Raw genomic sequence first — 22,614 nt, 5'->3', positions numbered from 1 at the left:
GAATTGGTTAGTGAAGATGAAAGCTCTTGTGCTCTATGCCTTGCATTGGCCTAGTGTGGTTTTTATTATGCTAAAGCCATGCTTGGATCTGATCCAGGGGCAAATGTATTGCATGGTGAATGTTTGTGTCACATCACCAATAATAAGGCTGTCTGTGGCACATAGATCCGTGCAGGAGATGTAAGTATTGCAGGGTTCTTGAAAAGGATGGATTAAATTGGAACAATTGTTAATTATTGTTAAAGAAACTTTACAGCACATCCATGGTTCCTCCACACCTACCAATCGAATCCCTTGATGTCAATCTTACACATGTGGGTTACATGCGTGAATATCAATGACATATCCCAAGCTAAGCCCCGACTTCAATCTTCTCAGTGACAGTACCATCTTGCTGCACAACAACCTTGTCCAAGCTCTGAGACGCCTTAACTGGGTTGGGCTGTTGGTAAACCCACTCAAGCTCCTCGAGGGTACGGCCCTGCGACTCGACACTATAGAAGGAAATGATCGTCAGTCCCCAGATTTCCCAAAAAGCATACACTGATAGATGATTGTCGTTGTCACTTACCAGAAGAAATACCAAAACACCACCTCGAGCAGGTCCCAACCGACGAAAATCCAGAAATAGTTGGTGGAGATATTGCCAAGTCCGATCGGTGACGCGAACTGACTGATGAAACTGATGGAGCTGACCATAAAGCCAGACAGAGCCAATCCTTTAGCACGAGTAGTGGTCTCCAGTGCCTCGGCGGGCACAACACCCTGCAATGGGGTGTAGGTGAAAGAGAAGACCACGTTGAACAGATAATAGAATGCCAAAGCAGCTTGACCTTTGGTGTGGCTAATACTTCCCGTCTCTGCGATAGGGATAGAGATTGCGGCATTGATGGCCATGGTAATGGCACAGGCTATATCAGTATCAGTCCATGCCGGGACATACGGGGGTGTGGGTGTGGATCAACGCATTAAACTCACCCAAGGTACCATAGATAAGAACTGGGCGACGCGGCATCTTGTCGGTCAAGCATACGGCAGTTCCGGCAGCAACTGCGGATATTATCTGGTTGATGATGTTGAGAAGCAGCTGCATTGAGCTCGACTTATATCCCAGCACATTAAAGATGGTCGAGTTAAAGTATCCGAGACCATTGCCCGACCATTGTCCAAAGACAGAAATCATAATGACTTGCATGAAACGCCAACGGCCACTGTGGGTGGTAATGAACGGGCGGTCTATGAATGACAAGTTTCATGTTAGTCTGTCTCTTTTCTTTGGCCAGTAAAAAAAGCAGCACGTACAGTCCCACCATCTCTTGTCGATACCATCAATTCGAATGCCTTCCTTCATCTCCTCGATTTCCAGGCGAACGAGACGTGCATTGGGATCTCCGTTTCCATGGTATTTAGTCAGGAAGGCATGGGCCTCTTCATCTCTTCCTTGAGCAAGCAGCCAACGGGGAGACTCGGGGATGAACCAGACGAATATAATGACCAAGACGCATGCGAAGCACTGGCAGATGAATGGAACACGCCATTGGTAGTTAGTGTCCATGTAATTGGTGCCGTAGGTAATGATCTATAAGTCATGTTTGGTCAGTTGGGAATTCAACGCCGATGAATCATCCACGTCAAGCTGATCTTAGACGAAACGAATGTAACTCACGCTAGCAGGCACACTTCCGCCAAACCACCCGCAATTATAGAAACCTATATCCAATCAGGTCAAAATCAACGACATATGTAGCACTGATACTAGGCAAAGGAATGGGTACTTACCAACAGCGCGACCACGCCAATGTGGCGGTGCAATTTCAACAGCATATGCCGGAGCCGAGACAACCATGATTTGAATTCCAACTCCAAGAATGAAACGCCCAACCACAAATTGAGCCAAAGTCATGCCGGTTGAGATTATGATGGAGCCGATGATAATTACCCAACCACCGATGAACATGCACTTGCGACGACCGAGTTTATCAGAGATAACCGCACTGACCGGGGTGGCGACGATGGATCCACTAGAAATCATAGGTGAGTTGGAAGTCTCATATGAGTGGAGTCATTCGAGGACTCACACTGTGTAAAGCGAAGTGACCACAGATACTTTTTCGCCGGTCATTCCGGTCTTGAAAACATCCTGATAATGGCTCATAGCCAGAATCGAACTCATCAAAGATCCTATTCATTAACCTTATCAACATCGCCCTAGTCTCACACCGAGTGCAGGATTCGTAAAAGAAACATACCGTCATATCCGTTCGCGCAGGCACAGAGGAACGCAACGAAGATGCAGACTACGAGTTTAGTCAGGAAACGGGGTAGTGTCGAGAATATGACGGGTCAGTCAAACTCACAGTACAAATGAATGGACGTTTTACTCCATCGCTCAATTTTAGTCTCTTCGATAGCTGCAAAAAGCTCGGCCTGAGAGGAAGTCAGCTAGCAAAGAATATGGGAATGCACTTCTATACTCACGTTGCGAACGTCCTTTGTCTTCGCACCTTCACGCTTGGCAGTTTCACCATAACCGGCAATGACATGCGGAGTATCCTCAACTACGCTAGAGATACCATGTACCTCTTCCTGCTTGGTGTCCGACATATCTAATGTACCTATAAATGATCCAGAGGATTTCGGCTGTCCAGCTAGATCGAAGTATGTCAGATTTCCGCGTGGTACAAGAATACTTCGAAGTGGGACAGCTTGAGATTCTTATAACACGCGATCTGGGGCGTAAGCTCGAACCACCCTTGAATTTAATTTCATGTGCAGCGCTAACCGCATCGGCAGTTCCCCAGAGGCTGACTAGCGTGTGACCCCAGACTCGTGGTTAGTAGCAATACATGATGCCAGACGGTGGCGTGTACGAGAAGGTCCGTATCCCGATAGGAATCGGCGGATTCTCCAGTCAGCCCATGCTCATTACAGTGAAAGGATTCGTTCATGCAATCCAAAAGGGTTCAGGACTTGTTTTGGAACATCGGCCCTGCATCCTGCCGCTAATAGAGAGAGATATTAGATCTATCCTTCCAGATTGGCCAAGTTTGTGCCTGAGTCTCTGGATGCTCATTGGGCACATAAAGTTGACTTGTATTGCACAAAATTAATTTCGGCCAGAGATTACATATATAATGACTAAATAACGCACCAATGTACGCCAAGCCATGCAGTAGACGACTTGTGTATCAGGAACATGCAAGGCCTTGTAACGGCCTGCTCAGTTGCTTGAAACCTCAAATAATGTTTATTTTCTTTTGAGTAAAAAACAGGGTCCTACTGTGGATCATGATCTGTTTGATGAATACGCCATCAACTTTTAGCCCATCAAGTGTGGAATCCCTTGCGCTGGGCCAAATGCCAATATTTTGCACCCCTGGTTAACGCGGAGCATCCCTCCGTGATGGATCCTCCACGGGGCCCTTCCCCACAAACACGCTAGCTTCCCCAGATGGAACTGAGCTTAATTCAAATTTTATATCAAAATCTTCTCATGTTCCTTTGACATCGGCCCGAGCTTAGAGACTCGAGACACTGCCCTCGGGTTTGCCACATGGCTCTCCCGACCGAGCGTCTGCACTCTCAATGTCAGGTGAACGTTTGTTAATGTCAGCGTACTATTTTTTATTGGTGGATAACATGATAAAAGATTATGCGCAAAAATAGGCGTATGACACAGCAGAGGTGAGACAGCAGCGAGGGGATTGAGCTGCAGGGCTTTGCAAATCTGGCACCAACTTCTCCGAGGAATACCAAAATACCGTGGTCGACAGATGCCCATTATTGCAAGCGAGCATTACTTGGCACACCATTTCATTCGTATTAAGAGGTAGGGGTGGCGCCACCGCCAAGATACCTCGGTTTGTAAGTGCTAAGCCTTTGGATTGGTTAATTATTTCGGTTGCTTTATCATTTAGTGACATGCAGCCTAGGTTGAATGAATGCTTACCGAATACCCCTTTATCAATTGATTCTCGCTAAGTAAAGCCAAGTTGGAATGCGCTGTGGGCCAAGTCCCATGCTAGTAGAGTTCATTTCCTATATATAGTCCGGAATAAACCTTTAGTGCTCTACCACTAATAAGGAATAATATCATTCATGCATGAGCGACATTGACCAACGACACTACAATAATTTCGGCCGTTCCAAGTTTCTGATTTTCGAGAGGTACATGTATTCGCAAGTGCTGAGAAATAATCTATTACACTTTCATACACGCTCTAAGCGCTAGTATCAAATTTGACTGCCGACAGAATGAGGCGACTTATTGGAAGCCAGGCTTGCACTAAACAGCACTCCAGGGCTGCAATTATACACTCATACCATTCAACCAAAGCGATGAACGACAACTCTCTTCTCAATTCTAATCGCAAAAAACATACGATTTCTGCATGGTGTGTGTTTTTCCCTGACTCTCCGTCGAACATAACTTCCCTGGAGTTCTCTAAAGGCGAACATCTTCACGTTTGGGACTATTTGCACTTGACCCGAGTGCAGAGGAGGCGAACGAGTCAATCGCAGCAACAAGCATTCAGCTTAGGACCCACCCGACAATAAATTATCGGGCCAAGCCACCCAGAACACTGAATCCGATTTGAACTTGTTGGGACTGACTTCTTTGGGGACTTCCAAACGTTGTCTGCTTGGATCCATATGTTCTTTTCCCCTCTTCATAACAGATCGTGTGCCCTTTGTCCTTTTCATTTGTTTTCTCTCTCCCTCGGCAGAAATATATTGCCAAAAAACCTTCAACCAAGTTTTTTTTCCCAAAAGAGTTGGCGAACGCGCTTTGCTAAGGCTGTTTCCATATGGTTCCCTTGCATTGTCAATTAGCTGAGCTTCTCAAGGCCCACAGAAGGCAGTCAAAACTCTGATTTAAGAGCCGATTCCGGTAATATGTCGATTTCAACATCTGACTAATCACCCTCGGTCTTCTCGATGGCCGGCTTCATTTAGGAGCTTCCCGAGTTGAGGGAAGAGCTCGAAAATGTAGCCGATCAGAAGAGTATGTATATGCGCATAAGGTTGCAATGTTGTTTTACTGGTAGGATAGAAAGGGCGCGAGAGGACACGGAGACCAGGCGCCAAATTTTGACAGAGCTCGGTGTCAAATGTACGATTTGTGTCCTCGAGAGCAACGAACACAACCCACGGTGGCATTTTCTGTGTTTGTTCAAATTTCCTGAGCTAATTTAATCACACCTAATCATTTTCTCAATGAGGTCACACACATGCATCAAGAATACGTTGGGACTTCCACGGGCTTGTTTATACCCAAACTAGGTGCCACTAAAATATGTCTACAACCTCAACCAGATGGTATAAGATAGTTATTGAACCCTTTTTAGATAAAAATTCAATTGGGTGGCGAGTTTGGTCATAAAGATAAAGACGCTACAAAAGTGAGCCGTCTAGATTCAAAAATTCAAATGTCAATTATATCAGGAAATTCTATTCATTTTTTAAATTTCTCCATCAACTCAATCGCTTGTTCAGTGGCTAGTTTTGTGCGAACATAATACTTCAATGAAGATAATACTGTCCTATGTACATAGTCCAGCCAGAATGCACGTGCGGCGTTATCTTCAGGCATATAATTCCGCCACATTTGAAGCCCACATGCAAGGTTCCACTCTCTGTACTCCTCACTATTGCATACATATTCCCACCATGCTAGAAGAATCAGGCATCTCCCAGTTGATTATGTCACTAATTTCCAGTGGAAGCACTTCCAGTGGGAGCCTTTCCCAACGATGATATTAACATTGGGATCGACATGCGTCGGGACTAAGCTTGATCCGAGACCCCCTCTTTTACCCGAATCTCGATCGCAAGGCGCATTTTTTCTCCCAACCTCAGCCTTGCCGATTAACAAAACTATCAATTGATTGAAAATCGTTCTTTTGTTCGCACATATTTCCTCTACTATTCTACTTCATTCTTCGATCAAGCCGTCTATTCATTTGTGGTTCTTCCAAACCAAGATATCTTAGCTGCCTGTCAGCTCACGTTAATTTAAGCGTTATCTGGAGCCAAGAAAGAAAAAATTTGTAAAGATTATACAATCACCGGACACAGCACGAATACTGCGAGCGTCGAAGTATCCCCCTGAGTGTGCGTCCGATTACCCTTTCTCCTCCATACCCAGGGCCTGATCCCTCCTCTCTATGGGTCGTGAAAAGAACTGAAAACGCTGACGAGACTAGTCTTGTTTTTCTTAGATTTGTTCTTGCCTATCGACGCATCGAAAATCGACAATCGAAAACTATTCGCTTCACCTCGACGACAATGAATCAAACAATAGAGCAAGCCGGTGAAGGTGGGCAAAATTTGAACCGGAGAGATCGCGCTTCAAGCCAATTGGAATCATCTTCTCTGCCTTATGTGCAGCCAGGATATGAGATCCTGAATCCCTCCTATGGCCAACGCAGGAAAACTCCGATATGGTCACTGGCTAAACCTTTCCCGCGTATTATACGACCATCAATGATCGACTCACCTGAGGACGATATGCGACCGAATGAATATCAGGCGAAAGCGAGGAATAGAAAGGGTTCAAGATGGAGAAGCTTCCTCAGAAAGCTCAAGCCCAAAGCTTGAGAGGGTGTGTGAATACTATCAAGTGTTTTTAATGAAGTTATGATATTATACTCTAGTTAGTCAAATGCACCACTCACCCCCATTTTAAGAAAGTCAAATGTAGATGCATCACTCCCACATGGACAGATACAACGCCACCGGAATCAGACATAATGACAAACCAAAAATCGAGAATCCCAAAGGAACCAGCGGTTTTTCTGCGGAGACATTCCCAAACAGACTTGTGTTGGCTAATTTCTCCATTATGTGTTTCTGGTGCTTGCCACTGGCGGTTTTCGGAAATTCGGGACATATGCCTCCCTCACCAACCCAGAAGATATACTGAGGTGCTTTGTGCCAGCTTAATTCTGCGCGAACCCAGTCCCTCAATTCTTGATCCTCGGGCCTGGTGTGACTCGTGGCCAGCTTTAGGAAGCAGCCCACCACCTGGCCGTACTTTGGATCGGCAACTCCCACAACACTGACCTCTGTGATGGCGGGATGAAGGAGCAATCGCTCTTCAATCTCGAGTGGGAACATGTTTTCACCACCTGTGATTTCCTGTTAATGCACTACACAACACTGGAGATCAAGGGAAAGCCTCACCTCGAATAATGATATCCTTGGTCCGCCCGCTGATGTGGCAGTAACCCTCAGCATCGATGTAGCACTGGTCACCCGTATGCATCCATAACCTCCCATCTGCATCATGTCGCATCGCCTCCTTGGTCTTCGTCTCATTATTAAAGTACCCTTTCTGCAAGCCATACCCGCTGGTACACAGCTCGCCAGTCTCTCCTCGACGGACAATGACCCCATTCTCGTCGATAATTTTAGCCGAGGTATGTGGAAGGACTCTGCCTAAGCTCGTCATTGCCTTTTCCCTAGGATCATCCAGCGAAGTCATAAAGGTCACAGGACTAGTCTCGGTCATTCCGTACGCAATCAGCATCCCCTTGCAACCCAACCGCTCCTCCAGTCGGCTCAGCAGCGTCTCCGACACAGGCGATCCAGCCGCAAGCCCGGTCCGCACAGTTGCGATCTCTATTTTTCTTTCGTCACAGACTTCCAGTTCCGCCACGAACATAGTTGGTACGCCTAACAAGGCCGTGGCCTTTTCCTGGGCGACCGCATCGATGGTCTGTTCGGCGTTGAACTGATCTGAGGGGAAGACGATCAAACTGCCGTGGGTGAAGGCATTGAGGAAGCCGAGTACCAGACCGAAGGTGTGGAACAATGGTGGCGGGCAGCAGACTACATCTTCCGGAGTGAGTCGCATGCCATCGCCCACCAGACGGGCATTATTTATTAGGCCCCTTCGAAACGTTAGCGCAATTTCCACGGTGCATTCTCAAGCCTACGGGTCTCCTACCTATGTGAGAGCATTGACAGTTTTGGCTCTCCGCTCGTACCAGACGTGAATTGGTAGCTGAGGCTGTCGGATGGTCGCACTATTCGCTCGGCAGACTCCACGAAACTCATCTCGTCGCCCGTCGCTCCGGAGGCTAGAAATTCTTTATAACTCTGGATTCGCGTATTAATTTGTGTGACATCGAAACCCACAATGGTTGACAGATCTGGCAGTATATTTTCCGAGTCGGATGAGAGAAGGACTTGTATATGCGCTGACAAGCTGCGAGGGCCAATATCTGAGGCGATAAACAATAATTTGCACGCTGTATGTCCGGTTTCAGCAAGACTTGAACATGCGCTTGTGAAAAAACTAAACTTACAACTTCTCTGCAGAGCTCTCAAGACTTCCGCCGGGGTATATGCGTTGTTAATTGGTAGCACCGGGCACCCGATCCTCCCTCCAGCCAGGAACGCCTCAATATATTCATACCGGTTCCCAGCCATGACCGCAACACAATCGCCGAGTCGCAACCCAGCGCGGACCATGGCATTGGCCAGAACTTTGCTGCTCTGCGCCAAATCATTGAAGGATAATCTCTTGTTTTGCCATGGGGTGACCACCGCCGTGCGATCGCCGAAGCTGCTAGCCTGATCTTCGATCAGATCGCCCAGCCGCTTGGGCCATAGAGGCGACTCTTCTGATCCATGAACTATCGATAACTTTGCCATGAGACCCTTTTGCGGTATAACAAATGAAACAATTCGGGGTCACAAAGACTTTCAAGGAGATGGAAATTAGACGATAAGAAGCAAGTGTGGAGTGTATGGGGAGGCAATTGGAAAACGCCATTCCTACTACGGAGTACAGGAGCTATGCAAAATGTTGGCCACGGGAACTCCGGGACCAGTCGGTGAATTGATCGACTGAGCTGAAAAACTTTCAAAGTTCGGTGGCTGAAGATTTGAAAACAAACGTGGCTCCGCTGCATGTCTGCCACATCGTGTAACTTGACACATCGTCGGGACAAAAACATAGAAAACGCGTATTACAATACTCCGTACTGGCTCCGTACCAGCAATGTTACCGTAATATATAGTGAACTATAGCCTCCCAAAACAACCCACAGTACAGGTGCCAAGACAGAATTCTGAAGAATAAAAATAAAAAAAGAATGCCGCCCATTCTATGCCATCTGCGTATCCTCTATGCGCTAATTGATCTAATGTTTCTCCCATTGGTCCCGGTCTCCGCTTCATTCATTATCTCTTGAGTTCGAGTCCCGTGCTGCGAGCTGTTGAGCGAGTGTCTTGAGATCGGATGGCGCATCATCCCGATCCATATGTAATTGGACGAACTGTTGAAAGACGCGTTAGAAAGCAAGCCAGATACTTTGTGGATGACAGCCTTACTCGAAGAACCTGCTTGTCGTTGAAAGATGGATCCTGTAAAAGAGCGGAGAACTCAGCCATGGTTCGAACTTGGTGGGTCTGATAGGATCCCGGATCGGCGCCAAACACCTCCAGTAGTTTCCGAGGCTGCCACTCCTGGATGTCATTATAAGATTCATCCCAACCGTGAATAAGCCGTTCAACGGTGTAGCCTTGATTGCAGATCACGAAGCTATGCCGGTTAGGTTTCTTGTCCCTGCGTAGTGAATCCGGAGGGTAAGAACTCACATGATAGGCGAGAGGTTATGCTTGATGATTGTACTCAACTCCTGGCAGGTGAACTGAAAGCTCCCATCACCAATAAATAAAACGGTTCGTCGGTCAGGACTTGTTGAGTCCTGAACTGCTGCTGCGGATCCCTGGCAAGCGCCTAGAGAGTAACCGATACTCCCCCACACGTACTGGCTGATGAAGGTGATATCATGAGGCATTTTGGTAGACCATATTCCGAAGTTTGAGGTTCCAGTTTCAGCGATCACTGTGTCCTTGGGGCGTAACCAGCTGCTCAGCGTGGGCCACAGCCAGTCATGGTTAAGAGGACTTTCCTCGCTATAACTTAGTGTATGCGCCATATTTCGTGACTCGCAATTTGTCAATTTACTCTTAGAGACCCGATATTTATTGACAGCTGCGGGTGGAATGGATGAAATGTTTGCACCGCTTGTTTCAAAAGAACCATTTGCCAATTGAAAAGCCTTGCGATTGCGATTATCCACCGCTGTGACGTCGGCCAGGCGGTGGAGAAGAGCCCGCAGAAGGCCTGTACTGCTCAGTCCCGGGTACTGTTTGCCCCGTACGTGGATCATTTTATCGCGAAGCTCGACCATATTCGATGGATGAAAGTCCCATGCCACAGATGCGACGTTCAAGTCAGAGTGAATGTTGCCAACGGAGATGATCAAATCCGAGGACCTGACCTTCTCCGCGACATATGGATCGGAGCAGTCTCCCAAGTAAAGCCCGTTGAAATTGGGATGTTCTTCATCTATAATTCCACGCCCAGATGCGGATAAAAAGACGGGTAGTCCCAGTCTTTCAGCTAGCAAATGCACCTCCCTTCGCTTCGTGAAACGTACGTTATACCCCCCGACCAGAAGAATGGGTCGCTGTGCCGTCCGCAGAGCTTCGAGGATAGCGTCAACCGCGAAAGCTTCGTGTGCGATATCGTTTGTTGAGGCACCAAGATCGAGTGGCCGTCCCAGATTTTCTGCCAGGACTGGGGTATGAACCATGTCCATAGGCAAAGTGATCGAGACAGGTCTGCTGGTGTTCCAACACTCACCAATAATATCATCAATCACCCCGGGCGCTCGTTTTGCGCAGTCTATCTGCACACTCCTGGTAGTCACCCGCTGCGAGATTTTGGAAATTGCCGCGAAATCGCCGTCACTTAGAGAATGATGAAGTAATTTCTTCTGCTGCTGGGATCGCAAGCTGGGTTGCCCCACGATGTGCACGATGGGGACGTACTCGGCATATGCTCCTGCAATCGCATTCAAGGCTGACAGCTCCCCAACCCCGGCGGTTGTCATCAACGCAGAAATTCCATGGACGCGAGCGTACCCATCGGCTGCATATCCTGCCAAGCGTCAGTATTTCCTCTCGTCGGGAATGGAGGAGACACTTACCAGCATTTAGCTCATTGCAATTGCCAATCCAGCGCAGTCCAGCTTTGCCTACATAGTCCAGTGACGCCAGATTGTAGTCCCCTGAGTTGCATTAGTGAGGTCTTTTCTGCATTTCTGCAATTGGCGGAATCAGAGGGTAGCCAGTACCTGGTACGCCATGAACGGATCGAATGCCAACCTCTTTGATCCGGGAAAAGAGGTATTGTGCCACCGACACAGAGGTTCGTGATGGCATGGCCGATGAATATTGTGATGGAGACACTCAACTCCTGCCCTAAAAATGCTCTTGTTATACATATTCTAGGTTAGGTATTCTGGTATTTTCACGGATCGTAACATGTATTCGAGTTCGGTTTCAATACCACCTGGTACAGGCTGGGACTTCCAGCTCCACTTGCAAACGAACACATTCACAACTCCACTTAAGATAAGTAAGGGATCTCAGCTTGCCCCATATTAGCCGGCGAGCATCGGCCGAACTCAGTGGCTCCAGAATGAGAGACAAGGACAATTTAGCCGAGGGGACCGACCATTGTCTGGGTACGGTCAATGGGAAAGTTAATCGGCAACTAAGCACTAGGCTGAGTCCCACCGACTATTAGATTCTATTCAACGCCTGGTAGTCACCGATGCACAAGCTGCATTTGCGGCATGCCGTGTGCCATGAAGAACCTGTTGGAGCCTACTTGGACAGGAGTGCTTCCAATCAGCTTTGTGTGACCATAGCGTCTCGCTCTCCTGCCTTTATTCTCTCCCTCTTATTAATTAGGTTCTCTTCCGAGTGCTTCGTATAAGCAAGCCCTCAACAGAATCCCGATGCAGATCTGACCAGCCAATCTCTTTGATCAACCGCTATCTTTATTCTGACAGGTTCCACTTCAGCCGTGGAGACCGGAGATTGGTCAGTTGGTTCCAAGGTTCTATAAGTGGATCTTGGTAATTTTCATCCCTTTAGCTTCTTTGTGGTATCTAGATCATTCTCGGCTATTTTTAGACACAATTGAACGGTATCGTCACCTTTTCCAAGGCCTAAAGTCTGGAGGGCCGCTTGAAGATCTCGGCCTTGAGAAGCAGGTGGAAATGTCCGGAAAATGGCTGCTCGCCCGATTCAGGCGATTCATATTTGTGGAGAACGCATCGCGATTTTGGTTCATAGTTCTACTAAGCAGTCCAGCTCGTCTTGGGAAATATAGTTTACCGTTCCAACCGGTCCAATAGCCACGTGTTGGAAACTTGGTATCCACTGACATTTTTGGTTGTGAACCCCTAAGATGGGTCTTATCCAAAGCCACAGAATGATACACGGGATCTCTTGAAAATTACCTTCTCGGCCAATAACAGGGAAATATGGAGTCCAGGTGCAAATTCACTTGGGAGTACTATGATTGCATTTTATGATGATTCCATTGACTCAGCCCGTACAATCGCCCGATTGATCGTCTTGGCCATCGAAATTACTGTATTGATATCAGCCGGAATCTCATGCCCCCGAGTATGAACGCAGACTGATCGTTTCTCTGCCACACAGGAGTTACTGAGCATTTCCGCCATTGCCTGATCTTTGTCTGCCGAGCCCCAGATATGCGCAGTGGGAAAGTCCAGCAGGCCCTCAAAGGTTGGGGAATACATATAAGCAATCTGGCCCTGCTCAAGCGCCTGGCCATCGTACACTCCCCAAGGGTTTGAAAAAAAGACTCCAATCTTGAACGGCAATTTCCAAGGTTTGCCACCTTTGGCCTCCAGTTGCCTCTTGATCAACCAGCCAAGGGCGATGCTGGTGCCCTGACTGAATGTCATGATGCCGTCGAAAGGTCCCTCAGCTGCGATGTAACGCTCGATGTTCTCCATCGCTTCCAGGCAGGAGGATGGCGACGCTGGATCGCAAATAGCAAAGGTATTTTCCTCGCCCATTACAAACTCATCCAGATCTACCAACTTGTTAGATTTCTTCAGTCATGCGATTTGATTTTCGTCTACCTGGATTCATCTCCCAAACGTGAGGTCCATCGACAAAGTCGTAGCTGTGACTCTCTCCAAGTTCATAGCGCAGGGCAGCTTTTTGTTTTGTTAGCTCGATCCAATTTCTTACCTAGGGTCACTTACCAGTCTGCTGTTTGAAGATCTGTTTGATAACTTTTTGATTAGCCCAGTATCTTGGTGAAGTGTCCGGGTGCACTCACGCGGGAATTGGTCCCTTTTCCATGTAAACTGGACGCAGTCAGCAAGGGTAGCGGTAAGAGTGGGGGGAAATGACATACCACAAGAAACGCATATTGAAAATCCAGATTCTGATTGAAGATATAATATGATAAACAAGCGCTCTTCGGGATCTCAACAATAGTGGGAGGAGATATTCTCTGTATAATGATGCTGGTGCTGAATTGGCCAAGGCCGACACAAAGGGCAAATGCGCGAAAGTGGATAGTACGCTTGGAAGCAGGCTAGGGAAAGTTGAAGTTAAAAATGGTCGGGCATGAAAACATCCTCAGCTGAAGGTGTATGCATATGTGTACATTTGCCTGCATATTGCCACAGTTCGTGATTCGCCTAGAGCGATCGTCATCTACTAGTATGCTAAAGAATTGTCCGAATACTTGAATGGGTCCACAGAGACAGTTCACCATGCTTATTTGGGTGTCATCCTGGTCTCTTCCTGCCTGAAGTGAGTTTTTTTTTTTAATTGTCTTTTAAACTTTCATTGTTGTTCTGGTCAAGGATCCTCTTAGCGTTTCAGCTGCAGATACCGAGATCCACTGTGCTCAGCCTCGTCCCTGAAATACCGGTAATACATGCTCAGTATGTAACAAACTAGACTTCGTCAATACTTGGGCGCGTAGCCCATTGATGCAAGAAGCTACTTTCAAATACAAAATAAAATAAATAGAATAGAAGGCTCCATAATGAAACAATAAGGACGGATCCGTTTCCACTCCCGTATATACGTCGATTTTTCCCTTCAGTCCCAGTCCGAGGGTCAAGCGCAAAAACCAACCACAATGATAGAATCAATTGAGAAATCGCCAAAACCACTAGCCATCGTGGGATTGTCATTCCGTCTTCCCCAGAATGCGGTGACCCCGGATGCCTTCTGGGAGATGATAATGTCGCGCCGATGCGCTGTGACAGAGTTTCCCCCAGACCGATTAAATATCGAGGGACACTACAGTCCAGAGGCGGACCGATTAGACAGTCTATCGATGCGCGGCGGGCATTTTTTGAAAGACGATCTCAGTCGTTTTGATGCTCCTTTCTTCTCTATCACCGCTGCAGAAGCCGAGGCCATGGAGCCCCCACAGCGACTACTTCTCGAGGGTGCTTTTCACGCGCTGGAAAATGCGGGAATTCCGCTGGAGCGCATCGCCAAGACTAAGACCGCAGTCTTCGCGGGTTCGTCAGGCCATGACTGGCTGATGATGGAGACCAAAGATCCTCTTGACATGCGCAAGTATAATATTACCGGGTCAACAGGGAACATGCTGGCAAATCGTGTGAGCTGGTTCTTTAACCTTACAGGCCCCAGCGCAACTATCGACACAGCTTGCTCGAGCAGTTTGATGGCTGTGGATTTGACATGTCAATCTATCTGGAGTGGCCAATCTACAATGGTAGGCTGAATCCGCCTGAGAATGAATGTACAGTATACTGAATGCGTATAGGGACTAGCCATGGGTAGCAATCTTCTGTTGGCCCCGGAAACAACATTGATGATGGATAATTTGGGTCTTCTGTCAAAGGACAACCGTTGTTACAGCTTTGATGCGTGTGGAAATGGTTATTCCCGCGGTGAAGGTGTAGGTGTTCTAGTCATCAAGACGCTGGAAGATGCGGTCCGGGATGGAGACCCCATTCGTGCTGTCATTCGCGCATCCGCATCCAACCAGGATGGAAAGACTCCGGGTATCACGCAGCCTAGCCCAGAGATGCAGGCCAAGTTGATCCGTGATACTTATCGTGAAGCTTGTCTCGATCTGGCGATGACACGTTATTTTGAAGCTCACGGAACTGGTAGGAATTTACATCTCTACAAGTGAGGTAAAAAAAACTAATGGGAAAAAGGAACTGCCATCGGAGATCCCATCGAAATCAAAGCTATCGCTTCCGTTTTCCAGCAACATCGCTCTGCGACCGAGCCGTTGTATATGTGAGTGCGCCGACTTTTATAATATATCCTGCCAACTAACAAATTCTGCAGAGGATCCGTCAAGTCGAACGTTGGGCATCTGGAAGGCGGTAGTGGAATGGCTGGGATGATGAAAGTCATATTGGCTTTAGAAAAGGGTATCATTCCACCAAATAGTGAAAACTTGCAGAATCTGAATCCTAGGATTGATGATGAATTCTGGAACCTAAAGGTAAGTAGAAACCCTGGATTGCGTACCGTTAGGCATTTAAAAGCTAACCTTCTCAGTTTCCTCAAGAGGCTTTGACTTGGCCCACAAATGGACTGCGAAGAGCATCCATTAGCTCATTTGGATACGGAGGATCTAACACACACATTGTCATGGATGATGCGTATAATTTCCTTAATTTGAACCACATGAAAGGAAACCATAACTCTGTGCCATCGCTGTCTTCAAGCATTTGCAATGGAACGACAACTCATGATGTCCCAGTGCACCCAATCACGAACGGAACCAATAAAGTGGTCAAGATTGAAGCTCCTAAGCTCCTTGTTTGGTCTGCGGTGGACGAAGCAGGCATTCCCCGCATCCAGAATGCCTGGAGTTCATTTTTGTCAACCAAGTCGATCGACGATGCCAAATCATTTCTTCACAACTTATCGCATACTTTGGGCACACGGCGGACACATCTACCATGGAGGACCTTTGCTATCGCGCGGCCATCAGATGACTTAACGACCCTGGCAAACCGGCTCAGCACAGGCTGCCAGTCCAGTGAATCACCCAAGCTTGCCATGATTTTCTCCGGTGTTAGTCGGACAACCTTTGGATTTCACGTCATGTTGCTGACACAGTAGTAGCAAGGAGCCCAGTGGTACGCCATGGGGCGTGAGCTTCTCCACATATACCCTCAATTCCTACAGTGGGTCAAAGAAGCAGGAGAATATCTTCGTACTTTGGGATGCGAATGGGACCCCGTGGGTATGTGAGGATTTTTTGAGCATATTAGAGATGCGTTATTGACGTGTTGCAGATGAACTCCAAAAACCCGAAGCCGAGTCTAACGTCAATCGAACTGAGTACAGCCAGATCATGTGCACAATCCTTCAGATTGCTTTGGTGGACCTCCTGCATTCTTTCAATGTGGTTCCTAAAGCAGTCTTGGGTCATTCGTCTGGAGAGGTTGCAGCTGCGTGAGTCGACCAGTGAATCTCCATGAAAGGAAGGCCTCTAATTATTTGCTTTAGGTACTGCTCCGGCGCGATCTCCAGACGCTCTGCTTGGAAGGTATCGTATTACAGGGGTAACATGAGCAGTGGCCTTGAGAAGAACGCCGAAATGAAAGGATCAATGCTAGCGGTGGCACTCTCCGAGAATGAGGTCCTGCCGTACATAGAAGCAACCGGTGCTGAGTTTGAGGTCCCTCGACTCACCGTTGGATGCATCAACAGTCCAAAAAGTGTGACGATCTCCGGTGAAGGCGTTCAGCTGGATGCACTGAAGGTCCGCCTAGATAAGGACAAAGTATTTTGTCGCAGACTAATGGTCAATCTTGCCTACCATTCATCCCAGATGAAGGAGATTGCGTCTGAATACCTAGCAGCCTTGGGTGAACTGGAGGGGTCTGGTTTACCCCACCATGCACGGCCACAGATGGTATCTTCTATTACGGGTGACTGGATCGATCCGGATGAGCCGTGTCAGGCGTCTCACTGGGTGCGCAACATGATATCCCCTGTGCGTTTCTCTGCTGGTCTAGCAACTCTCTGCTCCACATCTTCAGATCCGTCGAGGGTACTGGATGGCAGTCACCGCAGGAAGCTCAAGATAGATCATATCCTCGAGATTGGGCCACATTCTGTCCTACAGGGAGCTTGCAAAGATATATTGAAGGAGATCAACAAAGTCTCGTCTGTCAAATATTTGTCTTTACTGGTGCGGAAGATGTCCGCTGTTGATACTGCCTTTTCTGTTTTCGGTGATCTGTATGCCGCCGGGTATCCGATCAACCTATCGTTACTGAATAAGGATGACGATACCTGCAGAGCTCTTCCAGACCTACCGGAGTATCCCTTCAACCATGATAAGTCCTACTGGCACGAGAGTAGGATAAGCAAGAACCATCGCCTGCGGAAGTTTGCGCGGAATGACCTTCTGGGTCTACCCGACCCAAACCAGAACCCGCTGGAAGGACGGTGGAGAAACATCATTCGCGTATCCGAAATGCCATGGGTCCAGGACCACAAAGTGAGCAGCTCATATTGAAAATTCATTCACTAAATGGACTAATAATGAGTAAATAGATCAATGGGACAATCCTCTACCCTGGTGCTGGAATGCTGGTCATGGCCATCGAGGCGGCTAAGCAGATAGCGGATGAGGGAAGACCAGTATTGGGTTTCAATGTTCAAGATGTGGCATTCCGTGCAGCGATTCGCATTCCATTGAGTGCACAGGGTATCGAGACCAGTTTACACCTACGCCCTGCCAAGAATATGGAGTCCAGACGCTCAGGATGGTTCGATTTCAAGATTTGTACCTTGGAGAATGAGACATGGACAGAAAATTGCACAGGCTCCATTGAGATCGTATACGTCAACAAGGAAGAGGAGATGAACATAGCAGTGGCAGAAGAGCTCCAGGAAGCTCAACGACAAGCTTATGCAACTGCAGCAGCAACCTGCAAGTCGAACATGAGCAGCGACAAGATGTACGATATTCTGAAGAAATCTGGATATGGCTATGGTGCAGCGTTCCAGCTGGTCAACGAGTTGTCCCTGAACACGCTTGGGCGAGAGATGACAGCTGTCGTCCAAAACTTCTCGTCTTCCTTAGGAGAGACGATTCATCCAACGACACTGGATTGTATTTTCCAATCATCGATCTGGGCCGCAGTAAACAGTGATGCGGAAATCGTTCCCACCGCTGTGCCTACTCATCTCGATAGGTTGTGGGTGAATAGCCGAACGATGAATTCGCAGGATTTCAAGACATATGGCTCATGTGTGGAAGTGTCTCAGTTCCTTGGACCTGCCACAAACATTGTGGCACTTGATCATAACCTGGAGAAAACTTTGGTTTCCGTCCAAGGCCTGCGCATGAATATTGTCAGTGAGCCTGATCTTGCGGGTATTGATGGAGAGTCGGTGGATAGTCTCTGCCATCAGATTTCGTGGAAGCCAGACTTGAAGCTCATGAGTAACGATGAGATTGCCCTTCTGTGCAAGAAAGAAAATGCTACTGATGCTGACCATGATTCCATTTTCAACGATTTGGACTTTCTAATCGCGCGGGGGATCAGAGATGCGCTCTCCACTATACCAGAGAAAGGCGCCCTCTTCTCTCAGCCACATCTGAAAAATTACTACAACTGGCTAGTGCTCCGTCAGAGACTAGTAGAAGAGGGCAATCTCGGAATCTCCACTGATGGATGGAAAACCTTCTTTAATGATGCTGAATATGTTCAGGAAGTCGAGCAACGTGTTCGCAAAACCAAACAAGGTTGCTTGTATGCTTCCGTGGCAAAAAACCTGGGGAAATTCTTATCGGGAGAACTTGACCCTTCAAGCTTCTTCAAGGACGGAGAAAGATTAAGCGAAGCATATTACGAGCTTGTAAGTAGTGTATCTTCCGTGTCGCTGTTCTCCTTCACTAAAGAATCAGGTAAATCAATCAAACGGCCTGCGTGGATTGGTCGAATATCTCGACCTTTTCTCTCATGCTCATCCCCAGATGAAGATCCTAGAGATCGGCGGACGTGCCGGATCTGTCACAGGGCTCCTTATTGAAAGTTTGGCAAGCGACAAAATTGCCCCGCGGTATGGGCACTTCGACTACACTGACGCGTCACCAGAAGACGTCGCGGAAGCTCAAGAAAAATTTGAGCAGAACGCAGAAAGAATGGAATTCAAAGTACTGGATATCAAGCAAGATCCAGAACTTCAGGACGTAGAATGTGGCACATATGATATAGTCGTGGCCTCCCTGGTATGTTCAATTTTTGCCTAGCTTCGTTTCGCTAGCTTATCATGTCTTGCAGATTTCCCATAGGGTGTCTTCCCTCAAATCGGCGTTGCAGAATGCGCGAAAGCTTTTGAAAACGTCTGACCTCCCTCCCTTAGCACTGGTATCGATGCCCTTCTAATCAAACTGTTTAGTGGTGGTAAGCTCGTTTTGTACGACGGGGTTTCTCCGGATGGTCGGTCGACTTTTATCTTTGGCTTGCTCGAGCAATGGTGGCAAGGTAATTAGAGTACCCATTCTCACTGAAAGTGAAGAAGAAGCTAAATGGTGCAGATCTGGGATCGCATTGCCAATCGGGCCGTTATATTGACGAGAGTCAATGGAACGACGTCCTCAGATTCACTGGATATTCCGGCCTCGATATCACGCTACCGGATTTCCCCGAAATTAGGTCGAACGAATGCAGCCTCATGATTTCTACTGCCAGCGGGGAGATCCATGAGCCTTCCATGTCTAGGGTTGAAATCGTGTATGATCAAACCCAAGCCGATCAGCTTGGTCTGGCCTGTTCCATTGCCAAGCAATGCAAGTCCCTTGACTCCTCCGCCCAAATCATCTCAGTTGATGACGCGATCAAGAACCAGACAAATGATGGAGCCTTCCGAGTTTTCATTGTTGAGCTTCAGCGTCCGGTATGGACAGTCGTTGAAAAGCGGCTTTTTGAAAATTTGCAAACGCTTCTCTCGACGACCTTGCATGGGCTGTGGATCACTCAGGGAGGGGGCATCTTGCCAGCCAAGCCGCACTTCCGTCTGGCCGAAGGATTGCTCCGTGTCTTGATGGAGGAGGATGGGCGACGCAATCTCCACCTTCTTTCCATTGAGCCTAAGGAAGAATTGACTGGAGCAACGCAGCATATTGTAAAGCTGGTTCGATTCCTAGCCTCGGAAGGAGCGACAGGTACGGATACCGAGTACATGGAGCAAGGGGGAATCCTGCACATTCCGCGAGTGATCTCCCCCAGTCAGCTCAATGATGTCGTCGCGCGAAAAGCCAGCAAGCAACAGAAAACAGTGCAGAACTTTGACTGCCAGGTCCCTCTGCAACTTGATGCCACTTCTCCCGGTTTGATCAGTGGGTTCAAGTTTATTAAAGACCCCACTGCAGACCAGCCACTAAAGGCCAACGAGATCGAGATCAAGGTCAAGTGCGCAGGAGTCAATTTCCGCGACGTCTTGATTGCTGTGGGACAGCTGAAGGCGAGCCACACCGGATCTGAATGCTCGGGTTTGGTCAGTCGTGTGGGTAGTGCGGTTTCAAAGTTCCAGGTGGGAGATGCAGTTTCTGCCCTCGGAGACGGCTGTTTTGCCTCTTCGATCCGGGTTCAGGAAAATGGACCTGTTGTGAAAATCCCTGCTGGCATAACTTTTGAGGAAGCAGCAGCCTTACCGGTGAATTATGCCACTGCATACGTTGCGCTGTGCAATGTGGCACGTATTCAAGCTGGCGAGTCAGTCTTGATTCACTCAGGAACAGGTGGAACCGGTCAAGCGGCGATCCAGATTGCAAAGAATGCAGGTGCGATTGTTTTCGCGACTGTCGGCTCTCAAAGCAAGAAGCAATTCCTGATGGATACTTATGACATCCCGGAGTCACACATATTTTCTAGTCGGACAACTCTGTTTGCACAGGCTATCAAGCACCGAACAGGTAACAAGGGTGTTGATGTCATTCTGAACTCGCTGGCCGGAGAAAGTCTCTTAGCATCCTGGGAATGTATCGCGCCTTATGGCAGATTCCTTGAAATTGGCAAAAGAGACATCCTGTCAAATCAGGGACTCCCAATGGCGCAATTTCTCCGAAATGTGACATATAGTGGTGTTGACCTGGCCGCGATGTCAATCGAGCGGCCTGAAGTGTGTGCTGCTGCTCTTGAAATAGTCTTCGCGGCTGTGAAGGAAGGTAAATTGCATCCATCTCAGCCTATTCATCAGCATGGAGTAGGCGAAATTGAGAAAGCTTTCCGTATCCTACAAGGCGGCCAGCATGTGGGTAAAATGGTGCTCGAAATGCGTCCGGAGGACAAGGTGATGGTGAGCTCTTTTCTTGATGCGGTGGCTATGTTCATGACTGACTCTCCTTCAGACCATTCTGGACACAACAACCAGCTATTCCTTGGATCCTAATGCGACATTTGTCGTCTGTGGTGGATTGGGAGGACTGGGCAGCAACATTGTTAGTTGGCTAGCGGACCGGGGTGCCCGCCATCTCCTGTTACTTTCACGCTCAGGAGGCCAGGGTGCGAAAGCCCGTGCCCTAATAGATCGTCTGGAAGAAAGAGGCGTCGATGTTAAGGCTCCGGCATGTGATGTGTCGGACGAGGTAGCGCTGCAGAATGTGCTACAGACCTGCGCATCCCAAATGCCTCCTATCAAAGGATGCATCCAAGCGGCCATGGTGCTACGTGTAGGTTTCTCCTAACACACGGCATCTTATTATGCACTGCTGACTGTTATAGGACGCGCTCTTTGAGAACATTACTCATCAGTCGTGGCACGAATCAATCTCTCCTAAGGTTCAAGGTTCCTGGAACCTCCATCAACACCTTCCTCGCGGAATGGACTTTTTCATTATGCTATCATCTATTTCTGGTATCGTTGGAACCACCGGACAAGCTAATTACGCAGCGGGAAATACTTTCCAAGATGCTCTAGCTCGTCATCGTGTTGGGCTCGGCGAGAAAGCAACCGCTTTCGATCTTGGGGTGTTCACATTTGCTGGAGCTATTTCCGAGGATGCCCAGTTGCGTGAACTGCTGGTTGCCAACATGGGACTGGAACCTGTCACTGAGCCACAATTCCATGCCATGTTGGACTATTACTGTGATCCTCAACTCAGTTTGCAGAGCACATCGGATTGCCAGGTCACAGTGGGTCTGTCGCCAAACGCAAGCCAGGCGACATTGCTGAAGAAGCCGATGTTCAGCCAAGTGACTGCCCACGACATAGCAGGTGGTGATCATGGCACACCTGATTCTATCGCTGCTTCTCTTCGACAGGCCGAATCTCTTGCCATTGCTACTGCGTTAGTCACGGAGGCTATTACGTTGAAGCTCTCCAAGTCTTTGTCAATCGCTGTGGCGAACATCGATGCCAACAAACCATTGCATCAATATGGAGTAGACTCCCTTGTTGCAGTAGAGCTGCGAAGCTGGTTTTTCAGGGAACTGCAGTCTGAAATGGCTGTATTTGACATTTTGGGAGGTGCAACGCTGACTTCATTGGCTCAAATGGCCACGAGCAAAAGCAAGTTGTGCAACGGACCTTGGTCTTAGGGTTTCCCCCTGAGTTTGATGATAGACTGAGCATTCTTTTTCTGGGTGTCGTGATTTATTAGATGAGGACTGCCGAATCAATTGTAAGTCAGATGTTTTCAGCCGAAGCATTCGTGTATTGTAGTCGGTTCAATGGCGTAGCTTTGTCTCTGCCTGAGGTAGTAACATTAAATTGTACCAAATTATC

General features: G+C 48.0%; 5 protein-coding genes across 5 annotated transcripts; 1 reads left to right on the top strand and 4 right to left on the bottom strand.

Annotated features, from left to right (window-relative positions):
- Nucleotides 1-352: 352 nt before the first annotated feature.
- On the bottom strand, nt 353-2,604 carry N7520_009510 (uncharacterized protein; the record flags this gene model as incomplete). The annotated part of the gene is made up of 10 exons (XM_057143444.1): nt 353-494; nt 572-911; nt 979-1,236; nt 1,303-1,579; nt 1,667-1,710; nt 1,780-2,021; nt 2,079-2,181; nt 2,250-2,297; nt 2,358-2,427; nt 2,479-2,604. 10 exons carry the CDS (start codon nt 2,602-2,604, stop codon nt 353-355), a joined length of 1,650 nt encoding a protein of 549 aa, XP_056992732.1.
- Nucleotides 2,605-6,708: 4,104 nt separating this feature from the next.
- Nucleotides 6,709-8,661, bottom strand: N7520_009509 (acetyl-CoA synthetase-like protein; the record flags this gene model as incomplete). The annotated part of the gene is made up of 4 exons (XM_057143443.1): nt 6,709-7,130; nt 7,186-7,895; nt 7,952-8,255; nt 8,313-8,661. 4 exons carry the CDS (start codon nt 8,659-8,661, stop codon nt 6,709-6,711), a joined length of 1,785 nt encoding a protein of 594 aa, XP_056992731.1.
- Nucleotides 8,662-9,185: 524 nt separating this feature from the next.
- On the bottom strand, nt 9,186-11,244 carry N7520_009508 (alpha-keto acid decarboxylase family protein; the record flags this gene model as incomplete). The annotated part of the gene is made up of 5 exons (XM_057143442.1): nt 9,186-9,287; nt 9,343-9,553; nt 9,610-10,960; nt 11,010-11,090; nt 11,157-11,244. The coding sequence occupies 5 exons, from the start codon at nt 11,242-11,244 to the stop codon at nt 9,186-9,188; spliced, it is 1,833 nt and encodes a 610-aa protein (XP_056992730.1).
- Nucleotides 11,245-12,401: 1,157 nt separating this feature from the next.
- Nucleotides 12,402-13,281, bottom strand: N7520_009507 (uncharacterized protein; the record flags this gene model as incomplete). The annotated part of the gene is made up of 5 exons (XM_057143441.1): nt 12,402-12,937; nt 12,987-13,064; nt 13,113-13,131; nt 13,190-13,217; nt 13,268-13,281. The coding sequence occupies 5 exons, from the start codon at nt 13,279-13,281 to the stop codon at nt 12,402-12,404; spliced, it is 675 nt and encodes a 224-aa protein (XP_056992729.1).
- A 724-nt stretch (nt 13,282-14,005) lies between these two features.
- Nucleotides 14,006-22,427, top strand: N7520_009506 (type I polyketide synthase; the record flags this gene model as incomplete). Its single annotated transcript, XM_057143440.1, has 15 exons — nt 14,006-14,614; nt 14,666-15,014; nt 15,066-15,150; nt 15,202-15,361; nt 15,418-15,939; nt 15,991-16,111; nt 16,164-16,323; nt 16,378-17,377; nt 17,434-18,744; nt 18,794-19,117; nt 19,170-19,231; nt 19,288-19,373; nt 19,427-21,186; nt 21,239-21,559; nt 21,612-22,427. 15 exons carry the CDS (start codon nt 14,006-14,008, stop codon nt 22,425-22,427), a joined length of 7,686 nt encoding a protein of 2,561 aa, XP_056992728.1.
- Nucleotides 22,428-22,614: the final 187 nt, after the last annotated feature.

This window comes from Penicillium odoratum (genome assembly GCF_028828045.1).
Source record: "Penicillium odoratum strain IBT 22623 chromosome Unknown utg000006l_segment0_segment0, whole genome shotgun sequence".
Taxonomy (NCBI): Eukaryota; Fungi; Ascomycota; class Eurotiomycetes; order Eurotiales; family Aspergillaceae; genus Penicillium; species Penicillium odoratum.
This window is presented reverse-complemented; position numbering and strand designations above follow the sequence as displayed.